Below are 22,034 nucleotides of genomic sequence, written 5' to 3' on the forward strand. Positions count from 1 at the left end.
CTTGGTAAACTTCAGTGATGGGCATCTTCATGTTGGTAGCACAGTTATGCTCAATGCAACACTGTTTGGAATGCATATAAAATACCTCAGTATAATGTGACCACCTATGAGGCAGTTTATATTTATGTTTCCCATGATGTTCAGAGTGTTATACTGGGGGAGTACTATAGAGCAAATGTGCCATTATTATGCAAAATACATGTATACTCTGATTTTACTGCTTTAGGTGTCATCTAATAACAAATGTCAGTACAAATTGAATTTTATGATTAATTTATTGAGCCCAGCTCTCCTCTAGATGTAATCAACATCAGGAAGATAGTGGTGTATAATCAACGTTGATTTATATTTTTTTAAAAACATTTATAATAGCTTTCTTGACCCTGGTTATAAACTTTCCATACTGGCAGGAAATCATGCTCCAGTAGACTTCCTATTTGAATAAAGTTCTGCAGATAACTAAATACTGAGGATTCAAACACAAAACAGATTGAACTGCTCTCTGCAGATAACTGAATATTGAGGTTTCAAATACAAAATTGACTGAACTGAGCTCTGCAGATAACTAAATATTGATGATTCAAACACAAAATAGATTCAACTGAGCTCTGCAGATAACTAAATATTGAGGTTTCAAATACAAAATCGATTGAACTGAGCTCTGCAGATAACTGAATATTGAGGTTGCAAATACAAAATCGATTGAACTGTTCTCTGCAGATAACTGAATATTGAGGTTTCAAATACAAAATCGACTGAACTGAGCTCTGCAGATAACTAAATATTGAGGTTTCAAATACAAAATAGATTCAACTGAGCTCTGCAGATAATTAAATATTGAGATCTCAAACACAAAATTGATTGAACTGAGGTCTGCAGATAACTAAACATTGAGGTTTCAAACACAAAATTGATTGAACTGAGGTCTGCAGATAACTAAATATTGAGGTTTCAAACACAAAATTGATTTAACTGAGCTCTGTGGATAACTAAATAATGTGTTTCAAACACAAAACTGAAAATGTCTCATCTACATATCAATTTGAAAATGAATGCAAAATAAAACAAATCAGTTAGACTAGTACTGATAAATACTGCGAATAAATGAAGAACAGTCATAATCAGTTAGACTAGTACTGATAAATACTGTGGATAAATTAAGAACACTGTCATAATGCCACATAAATGCTGGAACTATTTATTGTTCAGTCTTTTACACTATCCATTACTAAACCATCGAGTTTAAATTTATTATATTTAGCAATATAATTGTCAATATAGTATTCATGTGTAAGAAACATTTAATATTTTGATGCCATACCCTTGGAGTCCTAGGAGGGTTTATAAGTCAAATGTTCTAAACTTACAATTATATAGATCATTTAAATATATTGTATCATCATCTTTTAAACTAAACTGTATACATGTAGTAACAACAGGAAGATACAAAGAAGAGATTTACATGCAAATCTAGGTCCATGTGTGTAAGTTCGAGAAGGTTTGGTTTTCAAACTTGTTTACAACAACGTGGACATATCAGCTGTCAGTGTCATGGAAATGTATGAACCCCTTTATTTATTAAATACATGTACTTGGGTTTTGTTTTCTGTGTACAGCTTGTACATGAGGGTGATTTATGCATATTGTACAAATATTTCGAAACAATGAGTTCAGTTCATCCTATGCCACACATATGAAGTGCTTTTGATGGAAAAAAACGATATTCATCAAACACACAGATGATGTAGGGCTACATTATCTGTGTATAAATACCTCACCATAGGACAAAATCTTTACATGAGCAGTCTACTTAAGGACTTGTAAATCTTCAGCTGTAAGTTATAGCTATTGTACTACCATGTTTATTTTTGTATATTTTCTATGTAGCTCCAGCTTGTGTGGTATAATGCAAATATTTTCTATTCTTGTATGTGACTTAACAGGAGAGCTATATTAGCGATAAAGTTGCATTTTATTGAGAAACGTTTAGTACCATAGGACTCTTACTGGACACAGGTAAGTTCACTTCTGAACCTATTTATTGCTTTGTAATGTTGTGCCGATAATGTAATTTGTATAGCTTACCATTCATAACATCATTACGTGTTATTGTATATGACCATGTCATTCTCAGTACATGATGTTAGAGTTATTTTCAGCTGATCAGAGCTGACCATGGTGATCAGAGCTGACTGTGGCAGATGTGGAGCTCATCCATGGTGATCAGAGCTGACCATGGCAGCTGTAGAGCTGACCATGGTGGTCAGGGTACCAGCTATACAGCTGACCATAGAAACTGGCCATGACGGCTGTGGTGCTGGCCATAATGGCTGTGGAGCTGATGATGGAGCTGGTTGAACGGTGGCCATGCAGCTGATTGAACAGTATGTTGCTGGCTGAGTAGCAGGTGATCAAGCATTGCTGACTGATTGGTGGGCGCTGATTGCTTCATTGACCAAGGAAATGAATGTTGGTCAGTGACTACCTGTAATGCTGACTGCCTGAGTGACCAGTGCGACTGGTAGCCAAGTATGCTAGTGACAGATCATTTTGTGCAACTCCATACATGTACTCTTTTAGCCATGGGCTAATTTTGGGATGTTATACCCAGTGTTTTGGGACTGTAAAGATATTTTGTATGGTGTCTGTCCATCATTTCATCATTTTACTATATGAGTAAAGTACATTATCTTTACTATTTGAGTAAAAAACATCATTCTTTTCATTAGGTGAAATTACTGTGAATCATTAACCTTTGTCCTTGTACCATGTAAGGTCATTTACGTGTATTCACATTTATGTTACATTATTAGGTTCGTGCAGATTATGTTAATTTGTCCAACATTTGGATCTTATACATGCACATATTAATCATTATTCTTTTTCCATTCAAGTCATTCATCAATAAACATTGTATTTTTGTCACCATCAAAAAGTGTTCTGTTATAAATCTGAAATCCAACCCGGTCATCTTGTTACAGTCACACTGCACTATTTTCATCAGGACCAATCATACAGTGCAAGAGTTGTTTTAGTAATAATGCAATGTCAGTGCCACCATTCTTTCAAGATAAGTAATAATAAGAAGAATTTTTTTAAGGCTGTTTTGTTTTCCATGTTGGAGGTTAGGCTACCACCAATTTCAAGACCAGTAACATATGTTATGATATTTCAGTGAAAAGCCCATGTCGATAAAACCATCAATTCAGGAGAAATAGCCATTCAAAGAATTTCAAGACAGCCACCAAGGCAACAATTTGGAAGGTTATACAGTATCTTATCTTTTTAAGCACAAATGGCATAAAACGTTTTAGTGAAATCACAAAATGCTGCCATAAACATCTGTTTAGGGGAAGTAATCAGTAATAAGATTTTCATGAAAAACAGGAGATCTATGATATCAGGTGTCAGATTGGCAGCATTTTTCTTTCAGGATCATTCACAAGTAACAATAAATCTTGAAGTGAAAATCCCATGTAGTTATGATCATTTGTTTAGAAGTGGCAATAACAATGTTTTCTAAATTGCTGCCATGACAACCATGTTGGATGTTAAATTGGCACCACTTTTATTTAGAACCATCTACAAATTACAGAAGGTCTTTCTGTGAAAACCCCAGGTCAATATCACCATTTGTTCTGAAGGAGTAACAATAATAAGTTTCTCAAGATAGCTAACATGGGGACCATGCTGGATATCAGATGGTAAAACTTTCAAACAGGACTAACATCAAGACATACAAGGTGGTCATTTAGTGTAAACCCCACATCACTATGACCATCATTAGACTACTGCTAATATAACCAGATTTTCAAGATGGCTAAAATGATAACATTATTGGAGGTTCAAGGAGCACCATGTTCATCTAAACAAACCGGACCCTAGGATAGAAATGTACACCAAGTTTCATAACTTTTCTTCATGCAGTTAAGGAATAGTAATAACAAACAACAGCTAACAGATAATAGGTGGATGAAAATAGATGCACACCAGTGAAGGTACACAAATATTTGAAAATAACTTTGTTATAATGAGGGGCCTTCATCAGACATGTGTAATACAAAAAGAAATAGAGTAAATGTTTCAGGATTCAGCAAGTTTTATTTTCTACTTTTGCCATCTTTAGGACCATTTCCTTCTACAAAAATTATATTTGTTTACTTACTCCAATTGACAATGGCTCTTCTCACCATGCCCACTAACTTCAGCCATTTTTTTCTTGTCTTGAAAGGAGTGCTTCGCTGCAGGCTTGAGGGAAACAACATGTTCCGCCACAGTCCAAACACAATGTACACATTCTGAATGTCTCGCAAGATTTTCTCCATGACACACAAGCCAATGATACAATATCCCAGAATGTACCAGATATCTGAGGGTAACCACTGGGAGTTGTAATTTAGAAGTCCTGCTTCCACTCCAACGAGGGCCAAGATCACAAAATGATACAGAAATATTAATGGACCCCATCTCCAAAGAAGTTCGGGTTCAGGTGATGTTTTATCAATGGATGATACAAGTTGTATTGTACTATCTGAGACTTTATTCCTGTGCTGGAAAAAGTGAATCACTTGGCATCCTAGTCCACTCAGATCAGTACTTAAAAAGTAACCAAGACAAGCCGAGAAGACAACTTTGGCTAAACAGGAGGGAAGATAGTATGTACCCAGGTACACACCTAATGAGACAACCAATATTACAATTAGCCTGAAAAAAAAAGAAAATGTGTAAATTTAATGTATCACCTGTTACAAATTTCACTTTCATCTTGGCAATATATTACCCACCAACACCAAGAGTGACCTTGACCTCTGATCCTAAGACCATCCCATTCCGATGGAACCAATGATGTCCATCCTACTTTAAACAACTACATGTTGTGATCTTTGATCTCTGACATGTTAGCCACATATCCTTAGAAATGTTCCTTGATCTCTGGCTACACTGTGGGCAACATCTTTGCTAACAAAGTGCCAGATGTGTTAACCATACCTACACCTTGGCAGATCATAGGGATATTTCAGAGCTTTGTCCTAGTGACATCTATTGGACTTCATGAGTTGACTGCCTTAGTATGTAATGCCAACTAACCAACAGCAGCGCATTGTAAGTCTGCTGAAAATGGTGGAGGCAACTGACTTCAAAAGGATACTTGGTAAGTTTAACAATGAAAGTATGACTATATACCAGAGAGAAGCCATTGCATATATATATTTGAGGAACAGTGTTCAAATTTGAATAACCTGATTTTGATTGGATGTGGTTGCTTGTTTCTGCATTAAATGAAATTAACAGGCCTGAAGCACCAAAATATCTGAACGATTTGCCATGGTGTAGATAGGGTTAACACACTGGAACCTTGGCTAGCAAAAATGTGTGGGCAAAGTCTGATGATTATTTGCTTATTATTCAAACAATATGACTGCTAAAATATATTTTGCCTTTTGCAAGATTTAACATAAGACCAAATAACAAAACCATAAAATTATGAAAGGTACTGTATTCCTCCAATCTTGCAATATGAAATTTTTATATCAGAATATAAATTTCAAATCTAAATCGGGAGCTACAATCCTGAGTGACTAGGCTGTCAAATATTACCAATCAATAACAACAATAAAATTGAAACAACAAATAATTACAAAAGCCAAGCCTCCCATTTCTTTGATATGATGTCTCTTTGTGCATTATGTGCCCACCTGAACACCAAATAATGCAGATGTGTTCAGTTTAGCATGAAAACTACAGGATAGAAATGGACTGCTCTGGTACTCTAGTGGTTAGAGCATCTGCCTCGGATGTGGGAGGTAGCAGGTTCAAAGCTCGTCCAAGTCATACCAAAAACTTATAAAAATGGTACTAGCAGCTGCCTCTCTTGGCGCTCAGCATTAAGAGGTTAGTGTTAGGACTGGTCAGCCTGGTGTCAGGATAATGAGACTGGGTGGGACATCATGCTACATGTCTGCAGCATGATGCCCCAGTGCTAGACATCATTATAAACTGTCACAATGCAGACATCATAGCGATATGACTGAAAAACTTTTAAAACTACTTTTTAAAAAATCCAAATCACATAAACACATAGGATAGAAATTTAATTCAAAATGACTGAAATCAGATTCCTTAATATCTGTCTCTTTTAGTGTTAACAAAATGTAGCAACAAATGATTATAGTGAAACTTACTAACGTTTTCCAATTTTGTTGTGCATCAAGACATAGAGAATATTAATTTTGGACGGCATTTATGTTAATTTAATATAAATGTAGTACATATTAATATGAAAGTTCACCTGATCATCTTTGTTAGCCAAGGCTTTGATATATTGACCCTATCTACAGTTCTACACCTTGGTGGTTCGGGCAGATATTTTAGTGCTTTGTCCTAGTGACATCAGTTGGATTTTATGAGTTGCCTCCCTTAGTATGTAATGCCAACTAACCAATAGGATGTAACTGCAGTGCACTGTACATAGGCCACAAATGGTGGAGGCAATTGACTACAAAAAGATACTTAATATGTTCAACATTGAAAGTATGACTACATACCAAGAGAGGCCATTACAGCTGTATCTGAGTGAAAGGTATTTATACAAACACAGACCAGTAGCTGAAAACTGCTTATTTATGAGTCCATTCAAGTTGCATGCTTCCTTGTAGGAACAGTGTTTAAACTGAACAACTTACTTTGGATTGGATGCGGTGGCTCGCTGCCGCTGCCGCATCCAATGTTATTCACAGACCTGAAGCACAGAAATATCTGCTAGATCTGCCAAGGTGTAGATAGGGTTAACTTATCGGGTCCTTGGCTAGTGAAGAGGCCACCTGACTGGCTGAAGTGATATTTACTAACACATCTGTACAATACCAAATTACTGTCAAATATCTGGGGGGTGGGGGGTGGCAGGCATATGGGCATTTTATTACAGCAGTTGCAGTTGGAATAAAGGGTGCATAATGAAATTGTGCAAAAATAATATGGCATCTATGCTGACATTCTTATTTATAGGTCCATGTAATCTCAATCTATGTTGAAATCAGAAATTTCTAAACTTCTTTTACAGATTTTTACTGGAAATAAATTCACATGATCTGCATCTACGTGTAAGGAAGAGAACTTGTGATAGTTTTAACCTATCCTGTATGGGAATGCAACCTAGTCCAAAACATGAGCCTAGAATCATTACAGCATGCAAAGTAGGTCATTGTTTCCTCCTGAAGACATCAATAAACAGTCTTACTAAAACAAAATCCCACACTCAGTTAAGAACAGCAAGAACCTTCCATCACTTCAAAAGGTTACTTTACCTACTTCCCCTGCTACCATCACAAACAAAATAAATAAAGTATCTATCTTTCATAACCAAGCAATAAATTAAACATAGTGTAGTCTAAAAGCATTCTGGAAAGCAAATTTCTGTGGAGTATTGCATTAAAAAAAAAATTTTAAGTAGAGAGGGGCTAGGCTAGGATGTTTCCTAATTCATGAGCCTTATAAAGGAGGAAGGAATACACTCACCTGACATTTGAAGCCATGAAGGATCCTCCTAAGATGAACACATGGGCTTGTTCAAATAGCCAGAAAAAGAATGTGTCAACTGGGGACAGAAATCCAATGGTCCAGAACAGTGGTAGGAATATAAATATTACGTGAAGCACTTGGTTTGCTAGCAGAAAGTCTGTAGATAAAAATCTGGAAAAAATATTGAAAATAACTTTCCAAAGAAGAGAAATAATTCTTTAATGGTAAAATAAAAAAATGAATCCAAATGTTAAATTATTTCATCTAATGTACTATAGAACAAAAGATTAAAGTGGACTTCACATTGCTCACCTGTGCAACCTGACAGTTAAATATTTCACTAAGCAGCTTTCTGAAGTATTTTAAGACAACAACCCAGTCTAAATTGTTTCAATGTTTTTGTATCATGTCAATTTTAACAGTTTTACTATTGCATATTAAACATTTTTTTCTAACACAAAGACATAATATAAATATATATATAGATCTTACTCAAACTGAACTCACCTTGAAGATCTTGCGACACAAACCTACGGAACAAGTCTTTTCAAAACTGCACAAAAAATACAGGTAGTTTCTGGAGAGATAACAAGCTATGATTATATGTACTTGTCAGGCTTATTGCAGAAATTTTCTAAGATCATAACATTAAAAATCATGCAAATGGCTTCTTCTAGCATCTGATCCTTAAAGTGGCTGATATCTGAAAATCCAGGAATAAGATCCTAGTCAGTGAGCTAAATGCAAAAACTTAACCTAAGTCAGTGAATTATGCAATATAGATTATAATTGTCAGAGGTCTCACTAGGATTTTAAAACTAGGAGTCCAGGACTCCCATTTTGGTAAAAATAATAGTCCCACCAGCAAAAGTTCCAGTCCCCTCCAAGAAAACTAGGCAAATTAGAAGAACTATTGGTTGCTATTAAGTTTAAGTTCTACATTCTTTATAAGAATGACATAGTTCATGTTTGTCCATCAGAGTGAGACTGAATTTTGTCAATCCAAGGAAGGTCTTATTCCAAGCACTAAGCTAGGCATCACACACTTTCTTACACTTGGACTATCAGTTCTAGCAACTTTAGCACCCTTCTGAATCTCATTACAATCTTCATCAGTTTGCGGTTTAACTCCAAAATGCATTTCTAAATTTGCTAATGACGTTCTGTCTAAGTCTCAACATGTCTTGATTCCGAGGTCACGTGCACTGCTTATTCCGTTACACTCAGAAATGAACACAATAATGAAACCTAAAGTTGTTTATTTGATGTATCCTTATAAATGACTACCGTATTTCATGTAATTTTTTTTACATGAAAAATTAATTATTAATTTCAGTGTACAAAAAATTCTGTGTAAAATAAATAATTATCATTTTGTATTACTGACCATGTACGAAAAATAAAGGGATCAAACCCAAACAAGTTCTACGGAACACATTCTACTCGACAACCTAACGGTACAAATATACAAAATAAAGGTATATTTTCTGTCTCATTCTGCTCTCAACTTAAGAATCATGTTCTTTTTTATGTACTCTATAATAGCAATGTGTACATCAGGAGGTCTTTCAGCCACTGAATTTTGTCATTGTAAATATCAATACATTTTCCCACCCAGTTGAGAGTCAAAGCCTTTGAACTTGCAGCCCAGCTACCACATCATGTTCTTTTGATGTCCTCTTATAATGGTAAAATGTACATCAAGGTGGGGTTTCTGCTACTAAATTCTAAATATCAGCACAGCCAATTGATCAACACATTTTCCCACTAAGCAGGTGGCAACAGATTATTTTCTGATACTTTTTTTTAGCTGGCCAAACCTATCCCACAGCTGCATCCGGTACAGTCATGCACATTTGACATAGGGCAACTTGAATGACCTACACTTCCTACAGGAATAGAACATTTGTCATTATAGGTTGCTGCATACAGTAGTATACTGTAATATGCCAGCCCACAAGTATAAGAGCTGAACTGTACGTTTTCATCAAGTATTTTTAACAATAAATGAGTATCTATTGCCTTATGTTACTGCATCGTGACTCTCATCTTAACTCTCCCCCACCCCCCTTATGACTGCATGGTACCGAATAATCTGAAAATAAACGTGTCTAATTAGCAGCAAACAAAGAATACCAAAGGCGGCACATCATATATTATACAGATACCTCAAAGATTTGCCATTTAGATAATAAATTAAATGGGAATGAATGTGAATCCCAAAACTGCATATGATACATTGGATTGGCTAAGGAATTGACTCTCTCTTCTCTCTCTCCTAAGTATGCTAACTCCTTGAACAAATATGGATAATAATGATGAGTTAACTCATCCTGCGATACATATGCAACGGCCGGTTGCAACAGTACTATCAGCTATGTGTAACTCGTGTGGCTTCTTGGATTGGGCTTGGGATCTAATTACGCTGGCATTGATAATGCTGTATTCACCTGTATGCATCCATCCACAATGAAATTAATTATATGCAACAAAGAGATTTGTAAGTCCTCATGCTTTTGCAAGTATATAGTCTTGAGTCATCTAAATACACGTAGATTTGTACAAATTGTAATTCTGGTCACACAGAAGAATTGTCCACCCACCCCTTTCCTTTCAGAAATTGATCATCCCAATTTGTAAGTCCTATCCAGGACTGTAAACAGGGTAGGACAAATAACGGGGGACCACAATGGTCAGGGGGTCAACCTTTGTTTCAATTTGTGATTCATTAGGGCCTACTGGATAATTTTTCCTAGGGCCTACAAATCCTGTCCGCTGCCCTGGTCCTCTCTGATGCTTTATGTGCTCATATCTACTTTTCTGTTTTAGGCAGATTACTTAACTATTCACTCACAATTTTTAAACACACTATTTCTGTGAAGGTGTACAGACCCTTACAAATTTGTTTGAAACTTTCTTCACAAACATACACTATGTTAATGACAATCGCTTAAAGGTTGCCCTACAATGATTGCGCATGTGTTAAATATTGGAGTGGAAAAACCCAAATTCGACTTATTGAAAAAGGTCTATAGCAGGACTGGCAAGTCTTTGAATTTTGCCACCCACCTATTACATGCATACGGAGGACTCCCGTCGAAGTGACTTTCTGCATCCCAGATAAAACACTGGTGTCCAAATATGCGTGATTAAGTGTTTCTGAGACCTCTGTTTGTCATCTGTGTAGTACAAAGAGATATGTATACAATCATCAAGTTTAATAATTAAAGCCTGAATAGTAAACATCAAATTTAACTAAAGTAAGTCAAATGTGAAGTATGGGTCAATGTAACCTAGTTTTAAGATGAAGGTGTAGCACTCACCACATAGTAACTTCTTGCCTAGTTTCACAATGCCAGGTATAACAGTATTTTATAGGAGATAAAGGAAATGATGTGGTTATGAAATAAATGTGAACAACTTAACATAAGCTAGTACCATGTAATATGTAGGTCGCAATGACCTTATCTGGAGGAGTGGCAATAACAAGATTTTCAAGATGGCTGTCATGGCATCCATACTGGATATGAGATCAGTTCTAATTTCATTTAAGACCAACTAGATAGTTTTCTGGTAAAATTCCTATGTTGATACACCATCCATTCCAGAACAGTAGCAGTACGATTTTCAAGATGACCACTATGGTGACCAACATATTGGATGTTCTTCTGGTAAGTAACATATGCTAATGTAACTTGATGTTCAAGAGTTTTAGCAAAGCAATAACAAGATTGTCAAGACAACTGCTATGGCAGCCATGCTTGATGCCAGACTGGCACTGTTTTCATTTAGGACCAGCTAAACATTCTAAGAAGTATTTGCATGAAAACCCATGCAGATATAATCAACTATCTCAAACAAGTAGCAACAAATTTTCAAGATGGCTGTCATCAAAGCCATGCCTGATATCAGAGCAGAACCATTTTCATTTAAGGACCAACTATAAATTAAAATTCTTCTGGAGAAAAGCCCAAGTCGATATGACCTTCTGTTCAGGAAGAGTAGCAATAGCAACATATTTAAGATGGCTGCCATGGTGGCCATATTGGATGTCAAACCAGCACAATATTCTTTTAGGACCAACTAGACATCATAGAATTTTTTTTCATGAAAAGCCCATGTCAATATGGTCATCCATCCGGAAGAAGGAGTGATAACAAAATTTTCAAGATGCAGCTCTGGAGGCCACGTTAGATGTCAGATCAGCCACCTATTTCATTCAGGACCAAAATAGGCATTATAAAACATGTTCCAATGAAAACTCTAGTTGATAAGACCAGCCATCTAAAAGAAATAGCATAAACCAGATTTTTAAGATTGCAACCATGACAATGATATTGCAATCTAAACTGGCCCCATTTTCTTTTAGGAACAATGTGCATCAGATAAAGTATTTTAGTAAAATCTTGTAATGGCTAAGATAGTGGCCATATTGGCTTTCAGATCAGCACCATTTTTATTGAGGATCAACTAGAAATCAGAAAAAGTCTTCTAGTGAAAACCCCATGCTGACATGACCATTCATTCAGGAGTGCAATAACAATTTTTTTAAGATGGCCACTCTGATGGCCATATTGGATATCAATATGGCACCATTTTCACTAGGACCAACTAGACCGTATAAATGTATGTGTGCAAGTTTCATGGCAAATCTTTCAAGTATTTTAAGAGAAGTAGTGATAACAAACTTGTGGTTATGGACAGATAACAGACAAAGAATGACAGGCTATCCCAAAAGCTCTTCTTTTCCATGAATAAGGACTTTCAGGAATCAAATGAAATTATAAGTACTGGTATTAAGATATTGATAGTTAAAAGGCACTCACCTGTGTAGCAGATCAATGGCAATAAACAAGTATATGTAGAAAGGTCTCATAAGAGCAGACAACTCTAAGAAATTGGTTGTTCTGTAGGTGGCAGTCTCTGGAGGGGAAGCAACAGTTAGCGGATAGTGTCCAATAATGACTGTTATCCAACCAAATATAAATAAGACAACTGTAGCCCCTATGTTATAATAATAAAGTTTATTCAGTGTTGAGGGCAACAAATACCAAAAGGCCAGTCCACATAATGGTCCAGCTATAAGAGCATGAAACACTATATTAATTTTATACTTTTTTGGTGGAACAACAAATTTTAAAGTTTCTGAATCACAGCATGAGATAAAATCCACTTCATCTTCTTCAGCAAGAAGGTTTTTCTTTTTTCTTATAAGTGGCATTTCAATTCCTTGTTTGTCCTGCACCATGGATGATGTGATCTGGGTAATGAGCACAAACACTGCCATAAGACCACCATACACATACACTGCGATGTAATCTTCCAGGGCTTTCAACTCAACCAACAGAGTGAACATACCCCCGACAATGAATGGGATAAAGAAAAGAATCAGCTGATTAATGTAAACATATGCAGGGGCATCATATCCTATCTTCATCTTTAGACCACCCAGAATGGTCTGTGGAAATCTTATGGCAAAGAATTCCTGCTTATATTCATTCAACAATGGCACTCCGTTTCCCATGATGAAGGCTGTATGTTTCTGGAAATTGGAAATAATGAAACCTTTGTAGCTATGTCATTTTTTCTTATGAAGTTACTTGGTCACCATGATGTCACTGGTTCTAAATGAAGAGTTGGGTCTTTCTTAACCAGGATCCTGCTGATGCATTTTGATGTGAAAGCCTGAAACAGAAATGTGAGAATTTCTAATTGGCACTAAAATAAAACATTTCCAGTACAAGTAAGGATGCTGAGAAAAACTAATAATATGAAGTACTTTCATTCATTTCATTTCAAAAAGCAACTGGCAGAAAATCTAAAATTTATTTATGACTTGATTTATGGTCGTATAATGTACATCTAATCAAAGTATACACTCAGATCTACTACTGCATACTGTGTAGTGATTTTTCTTTAGTTTTCGCACATTTCTGAAAGGGGTGGTTGGTGTAGATATTATGTTTTATGGTGGTAGGAAAGCTTTATATAAGAACAGTATATATGAATAAAGCTCTTACAGTATGTAACAACAACAGGTAATAAATAAATTTCAATGAATAATGATACACTTACAGAACTTTCGTAATCTTCATGTTCAGCACAGTGGCATAGATTGTGTTATGACACTGGCACTGCATAACAGCAAAGACGTTTCCATGAAATACAGAATACGTCATGTCTGCACATGTACAATCTCACCAAGTGCAGCTTGAAAAAAATTTATAATTAGATAATCAGTGAAAAGATCAAATGCAAAAAGTAAGGTTTGCATTTGATTATGGTGGCTGATGCAGAAGCCAAGCACTTACATTTTCACACTGATCACTTTTATTATTAATAAATGATATCGGGTTATTATTAATAAATTAGATTGGGTTGTTATTATTAATAAATGATATCAGGTTATTATTAATAATTTAGATTGGGTTGTTATTATTAATAAATGGCATCGGATTCGGTACACTCATGCCAAATCCAATGTGAAATTTGTGTGCACTGTGTCAATATTAAGGGGAAATTCATTACATGGGGGGGGGGTCACACAGTTGTGCTTCCTGGAAAAAACACTTAATGTGCTGGCAGATCATGTTCTATGCTTATCTGCCTTAAGATGAATGAACAGCACTGACCCTGATTTATGCTTTGGTGCATTACAAAATGGAAGATCTGGGTCTGTGGTGTTTGTTGTTGAGGTGCATGCTATACATGGATAACTACAATACTGTTGACTTGCATATTTTATTAACCTATGAGTTTTTAAATACAAATATCACAGCTTTAAAAATAGTGTAAGTAAACTAAAAATATGCATGAGAAAAGAATAAAAAAGGAATACACTTTTTAGAAACACATCTTTAATCTGCAAGCCACTAAAAGAAAATGTAATAATCAAATGAGAATTCCAATTTACCAAACAGAACCTGTCTTAGCTACACTTTCAAAAGCCATTAAAAGTGTGGAGGATACAGTGAACACATTTGATTTGTTTCATCCTTTCTTCTTTAGAATTAGATATATTTTTAATCTTGAAAAATCTAATTCATTGAATTATTTTTGTCCCAGCACTTATTGATGAATTAGTTATAGAGAATTATAAATATACACCAGACAGAACGGAAAGTGCTATCCCTGGATTCTATAGAAGAATGCTTGATAATAGCAGGCAGAATTAATATTTAATACAAATAATACTACCATACAGTTTTGACAATTATTAATTTATACTCTATGGTCATTCAAACCCAGGTCCGCGGGTAAATAGAACCCATCGCGTTGCATGCACATGAGCCCATATTCCCTCACGACTAAGCACACGTCACCAAAAAATGATGCTACTAAATCAGTGTTATATGCATGACGACCTAGTAATTAATTCTCATCTATCTATCATTCCAGATTCCTATGAAAGAAATCAAGGTATAAAGAATTAATTATAGAGAATTCTAAATATACACCAGACAGAATGGAAAGTTGAAATCTAAAATCAATCGATATAATCACACTTTGAATTATTTACATTATGGAAAATTATGTATTTCAATTTGGCATGAACATTCTTCTGCATTTTACTTGTCTATATCTAACCTATTTTCTGAGTGAAATGAAGGAAACAAAATAAAAATCATATCTGTATGCAGTATATCAGGGTACTGCTTGGCATGTGAAGCGCAGCCAACATTCTTGATTTTAACAGTGTTATGCTCTTTACTGGTGGCATGTGCTCGTTCATTTTGTATTTAATCTGGAAAAAAGTGGTACACTAAGTAACCCCTGCAGTATATTCATACTTGAAAGTGTGTTATATTGTAGAGAGATATTATGCAATATATTTTGGCCACATGACTTAAAAATGAAAAGTAGAAACTATACAATGTAATTAAATTTAACTGACAGGACTACCTAGATAACAATACTGTAATTATAAATATATACAAATAATTAATCTACTCCCAATTAAAATACTTTTTTAAATATTTCTTTAGTTTAAAAAATTCACTAGAAACTGGCACCTGATAACTTGTAAACTACTGTGAAACATCTCCTATAACATGTACACAAGACCACATACACAGGTGTCTTCACACCAAGCTTTCAGTTTGTCCATTAAAAAACACAGTGGTCATTGATGTTACTGATGTGTACACATAACTTTACAACTACATGTCAAGGGACTTAATTCAAAATTAAATGTGAATCAGTAAAAAAAATTACAAGTGAACAAATTAAAATGCATGTTCTAATGGCAGCTGATTAACTATTTATACTTATCTGTAATTACAAGAATGTAATCCATATATATCTATATATATATATATATATATATATATATATATATATATATATATATATATATATATATATATATCAATTAGAATTAATTATAATACATAATTTCTAAAGTGCTCATGCAAAATCATATCACCAAAATGCATGGTTTAGGGATCAACGGCATATAAACTTTAAGTAAGAGACCATTTAATAATATCCAAACATTGACATTTAATTTCATTGCTGTTAATATAATATGACCATATTTATTCACCAATGATGAATTGAAGCAATAAAGTGGGTATATGAATGAACTAGATCCTTCTTTCCAACTGAATCTGCACATAGCAAAATGCAAATATGGTACATTTTCATAACATGACCATTCACTTTCTAGCTTTAGTACAATAATCCATAGACAGATTTGTAAATTAATGCTTATAACATTTTTCCACACTCATAATAACATGGTGCATTGGTCAGATATTACATGTATTAACTTCACTGCTTTCTTCTGGTCATTTTAAATGTCACAATATAGCATTGTCTCACGTTTCTGATCCAAAATCTTCCACTGCATAATATTAAGACTTTCCTTTCAATACTTTCCTTGATTTATGTGCAGTGAATTACGAAAACAGAAAGTCTGATGAAGAGGTACTTCCAAGACACAGCGATGTCTGCTATTAGTATTCCCTGACTTGTTCTCTTACCATTTCAGACTGATTTCACAAAGGAAACAAATGCAAGTACAACACTTAAAACCTTCAATAAATATATTTAGAAAGTGCTTTCACAAATTCTTTTTTTAAACACTAATTGTTCTTTACACACTGATGTTTAAAGTTTTGAAACACAAACTGATATGTCATCACTAAATGAAAACTTGAGGAAATCTAGCAGTGACAACAAATGATAACTTGTAGGTGGAAAGTGTTAATGGTCAGTCACCAATTAAAACAATTACCTGTGAGTGTGAAAAAAAGTTTGTTTTCTTGATGCATTGGATATAAACACCTGCATGGTATACATTTCATCTGGAACTTGCCACAGAGTTACTCAACTGAGTCAAGAGAGCATTTCAAAAGTCCTAAGTTACAGTCTACATTTGTTAGCAACTTAGCTGCCTGCTTCATTTTATATATTTATGTGCGTGCGTGCGTGTGTGCATAACTGTGAGTATATTTCTCCTTGTCATTTTCAAAACTTTGTGTCAAAACATTTGTGTCTATTAAAAATACATCTTCTATTTTTTGCGAGGAACAATTATTGTTTTTCCCTTTTCATTTATTTGTATCACTTTTATTAATTTGCATGTTTATATGTCTCTATACATATGTCTATAATTTCACAATGCTTTATGAGAAGAAAATTTCTCAAGTAGAAATCTAAACAGAAAGAATTAAGATTTATTTATCCACTGCACTATAAATCAGTTTCTGGTTTCATTGGTCACATTAATTATCAGAGACCTGAGATTGTATTGTAAAAAAATCCATAAAAATAAGAACAATTGAATTATACAACCAAATTACATATAAAATATTAACTAGTCCAGCTAATGAAAATGTTACGAACTCTACACAGTAAATTCTTTTGAGATTATCACCATTCAGTGTAATAACAGAAGACATGCTAATTCATTCCAATTACAAATTAAAGATAATATACATGTATAAAAATTTCCATTATTTGTCTTGTTGTCCATGAGCTTTCTTGCAATTTAGCCACATACGAAGAGAACTTGTCCACATTTTTTGTTTGTATGAGTTTATGCCATTGCAGTTCATGTCGTTGTAAATCCAACACTATTAATACCAAGTCAAAACTGCCATACTGTGCAACTTTCTGCATGAGTTTTGTCTAAACAGTAGCTATCTCCCAGCGAGCCAGTATACTACATTATGCTAAAATAACTGTGACTGGTCTAATTGTTTAAAACAAAGAGAAATAATATCATAGATGATAAGCATTCAAGCCAAAGATGAAAGAAAATGCCATCATATGTTATGTGATCATAAAGATGAACATCTGCGAGTTTTGTTTCTATTAGGATATCTCCTGTGGGAATGGAAGTATTCACTATTACTACTTAATCAGGTAATTAGTAGCTGATGCCTATTGAGTCAAACCATTCTTATCATTGGATTCTTACCATTAATAACCATTCAACACTCATTTAAGGACAAATATAATAATCAAATGTTTGTCACCAGAAAATACATGACATATAAAATTTCATTATAATTTTTAATGTCATCATTTTTTACACATAATTCTTAGTTCCAGATCAGGCTTTCATATTGGAGAAAAGTTGCCAGCCATTCATTTTTAGTTGTTCCAGGCAATAGATTTTTCTACAACTACTATAATGAATAAAAAGAAAACATCAAATAAAATGTATTTTTCTTGTTTTTCAACATTGGAACTAAAATATTTTCATCATAACTGGTTCAGTGATACCATGTACATGAGTACAGTGTCCTGTATCAACAGTGGTCATGTAGGCATCTTTACTGATCTTAAGCAAAGTATAAATTGTTTGAAAATTTGAAACTAATTAGCAAAGTCTGTTAATTCTTGATTGTTCAGTGATATGCACCTTAGCAATCATCACAAAATGTTACGATGAAAACTATCGATTGACTTTTACATTGACAGCCAAGATCTAGACAAAGTCAACATATGCAGACTTCAGGTGTAATCATTTTAAGTGAAGGAGATAGTACATATTTTTTCCAATACATAGCACTTTCCTTGTGACATCATTGTGGACCGAGGTAGTACAAATTTGTTCCAATATATAACACTTTCATTGTGACATTAACATGCATTACATTCAATCTGGTTTATAAAGATCACACCTTATATTTTGCCTTGTCTAAATATTTCCACATACGTCAACACTGGATCTGTTACATGAAATTCTAGATGCAGTTATATTGTGATCTCACAAGAAATATTTATTAAGAAGCTGCAAGATAAACTGAACTGTTATTTAAAGATATGTATAAACAAGTTCTCAAAAATACACCTAAAACTGAAATAATTGGTACAGTATGCCTACATAACCTGTATGACTTTTACTTTTGAGCATGTGATTCGCTACTACTGGATTAATGCGTTGATTTGCTAAACTGGATGTAACATATTATTGTCCAAACAATGACTTAATTAACACCAGGGTTATGGGGTCTTGATAAAAACAAATTTCATGACTTTTTCAAAACTTGTCCAGGGCCATTTCACAAAACTCAAGAACCAAAGTATCTTGAATTATTGATTGCAATTGTGTCATATTCGAAACAAGTTCTTTTAATTGGAGCTTGGCATTCTATGAAATTAGCAGTTATCAAGTTTTTAGACTCCATTTCCAAAACTTTTCAAGTTTTAAGAAATTCCATGACTTGAAATTGATTTATGATTCTGCGGACATTGTTATAGTTTGTTCCGCACAGCACTGCAAATAATATCCTAGTCTGTTGCTTACTGAATTATCATGTCAGCATCTCAAAATGTAGCTAAAGTTACCAAATTTGTTTTGTGCATGAAAGATTTACACATAATTCACATTGACATACAGCATAATACCATTCATCTGATACATGCTTAAAAACATTGGTCTGTGTACATGTAATCTGCGATGTCCGTCAAAAGTTGTGGAAGAGTCCATGTTTCATGCTGCAAAGGAATCAAAGGGAGGCAACTACATTATGGCCATATAGGAAAGCTGATCACTCCTTAAAAAACAAATTAACACTTCCATAGATCATGGCAGCATCTACTATAGTACAAGTCACATGGGTCTTGTATGCACATTTACTCATTTTAAATTTAATATAAATTGTTCTTTTAAAATTTAGCACTAATTTTCTTTTGCCAAAGTCCATTAAACCATTAAATCCTGATTACTGAATGCTCTACCTTAACAGACACCAAGAAACTTCCAGACGCAAATTATCTATCGCTATGGACTTTTACAGTGGTATCCATGTACAAAACTTGGATCAAATTAAGAACGTGTTAAGTGAAATCAACACAATCGAGGGTAGTATGAATTTTTTTCTCAAAATGAGTAGCTTTCATTTTGACATCTGTGCATGCGACATTCAATCCTGATTGTACTGGATCATACCTTTAAGTTCATTTCATCCAAAAATGTACTTAAACATTGATTTTGATGCATGCGCCTATCGGGGCTTTTAAATAATGACCTTCCAATAGGAATATGGATGTATACAAATCCAAATGAAGTGAATACATGCCACTTAAATGTAGAATCAAATCCTACAAAATGACAACAATTACTAAAGTATTCGGTGTTGAATGCCCAAATGACCCATGTGAATTGTACTACACAATGCAAGATGTCTACCCTGATACTGATGTTCTGGGGTCGATGTCTTCCTGCCCAAATAACAGCATTTTGTAGCATATTCTCCATGTCCATTTGCTTGTGACAGAATTCCAATTTGTTAGATAAAAGGCATCATTGTAAGTTAAGACCAACTAAAGTAATATGACTTTAATTTGGTGACAAACATCAATATGGGCTGCCAAGTCTGAGATAGTATTACAATGTAAGACATAGCACATATTAGTTTTGTTTTAGTGCTATGTCTTACTATCCAAATAACGGCCTTGTATAGTGTGTTCTGATGTCATTGACACTGGAACGATTAATCAAAGTTTCAGGAATATCTCATACATTTTGGCAGCATACATTGACACACTTCCACTAATTTACATGTAATTAATATACTTACTGTGCTGTCTTTATCCTGGCGGAATGAAAATATGACATTAGCAAATGGACACATTTTCATGTTCCCTTGACATACATTTGAATTTGCTGCAATGCAACAGTAGCCAAGGTATGCCAAAGTATGCTAAAGTAGGTTCATGTGGCAGATATGTTTCTTGAACAAAACAAAACGTTGCTTTACAGTTCCAATAGGCATAATATATTTTTATTCGTTTCATTAAAGAATAATATTTCAACTTAACCCGAATTTGGCATTCCCAGCTTTCCAATCAACTGAAATGTAGGCCAACAAAAACTTGAAAACAGGTCCACTTCTTTTGTGAGAATTTTAATTTATTAGAGAAAAGACATCAGAGTAAGTAAAGTCTGACTAAAACATTATGACTTTACTTGCAGAAAAGCGCCGTTATTTAATTGCCAGTTGTGTGAGATATTCCTGAAAATTTGACTTTCGTTACGATGTTAGTCAACATCAAAACACACTACACAGCGCTGTTAGTTAGGCAGTAAGACCCTGACAAACAAAACATAAATATCAGCGTCAAGGTCTTACAGGTAGGACTAAGTGTGAGATAGTTATTTCTGAAAATTTGGTCTCTCGTTTCCTGTTTAGCATGTATATAAGATGTGTTGCGCTCTATCCAATTTAAATGGTGTTGACATACTTAATTCAAGAAACGAATTCTTTTAGCTACATCTAATGACGGTAACTCGTTTTTAACGAGCCCGTGAGACCTCAGTGCGTGTAACCATGAAATCAGTGTGTTACTACGGTATACACTATTGGTTATGTTGGGAATATTTCATCACAAATGGTATTAAATAACATGTTCACTCAATTAAGATGCGTAAAACGTACCCAGTGACGATAAACACGTGCATGCGACAAATATTTCTCATCAGCTTTCAAGACGTTAACAAATATTTCCACACAGCTTGATCACGTGATGCACTGTGAAGGATAAATGCAGAGCCAGTGGTACAAAAGAAATTCGTACTTAATCAACTACTCCAAATTAGTTTTAGTACAGAAAACTTTATTTTATTTATTAAAGTAAATTTATATATATGACTTGTTTGACGCAAAAGAATGTTTATAAGTGAAAAGTACGAATTAAGCGCTGGGGCAAAATACAGTAAACGGCAATGGGTCAGAAAGAATCGGTACGGAAAAGGACCGGCTTAAAAATGCCCGGTAAATAATGGCCAGTCAGTGACCTCATGGGGGGGGGGGGGGGGGGGCGGGCGTGGGTGCTGACCGCAACGGGTGACACCAAAATTACTGTTTATACAATTTTTTAATTTTTGTGCAGAAAGGAGGTTCATGGGGGTGACACCATGAGTTACCGCACGAGACTATAGTAGTAATAAGGGATACATTACGTACAATGGGAATTAGCATTACAGACCCCCCCCCCCGGGTCAGATTACGTACAATCGAAATTTAACATGGCGAAAAATCGTGGGTCAGATTACGTAC

The 22,034-nt window shown here is 34.6% G+C and overlaps 1 protein-coding gene across 1 annotated transcript in view; it reads right to left on the reverse strand.

Annotated features, from left to right (window-relative positions):
- Positions 1–21,501, reverse strand: part of LOC149808341 (pecanex-like protein 4) — a 65,294-nt gene extending 43,793 nt beyond the window's left edge. The window contains exons 1-4 of the mRNA XM_089975897.1: positions 21,414–21,501; positions 12,345–13,203; positions 7,516–7,689; positions 4,166–4,704 (exon numbers count right to left, since the gene is read on the reverse strand). Of these exons, the coding sequence (XP_089832023.1) occupies positions 4,166–4,704; positions 7,516–7,689; positions 12,345–13,042 (1,411 nt within the window). The 5' untranslated portion in view covers positions 13,043–13,203; positions 21,414–21,501. The remainder of the gene's footprint in view (positions 1–4,165; positions 4,705–7,515; positions 7,690–12,344; positions 13,204–21,413) is intronic.
- Positions 21,502–22,034: the final 533 nt, after the last annotated feature.

This window comes from Sinohyriopsis cumingii, chromosome 1, assembly GCF_028554795.1.
Source record: "Sinohyriopsis cumingii isolate HCF-2022 chromosome 1, ASM2855479v2, whole genome shotgun sequence".
Classification (NCBI taxonomy): Eukaryota; Metazoa; Mollusca; class Bivalvia; order Unionida; family Unionidae; genus Sinohyriopsis; species Sinohyriopsis cumingii.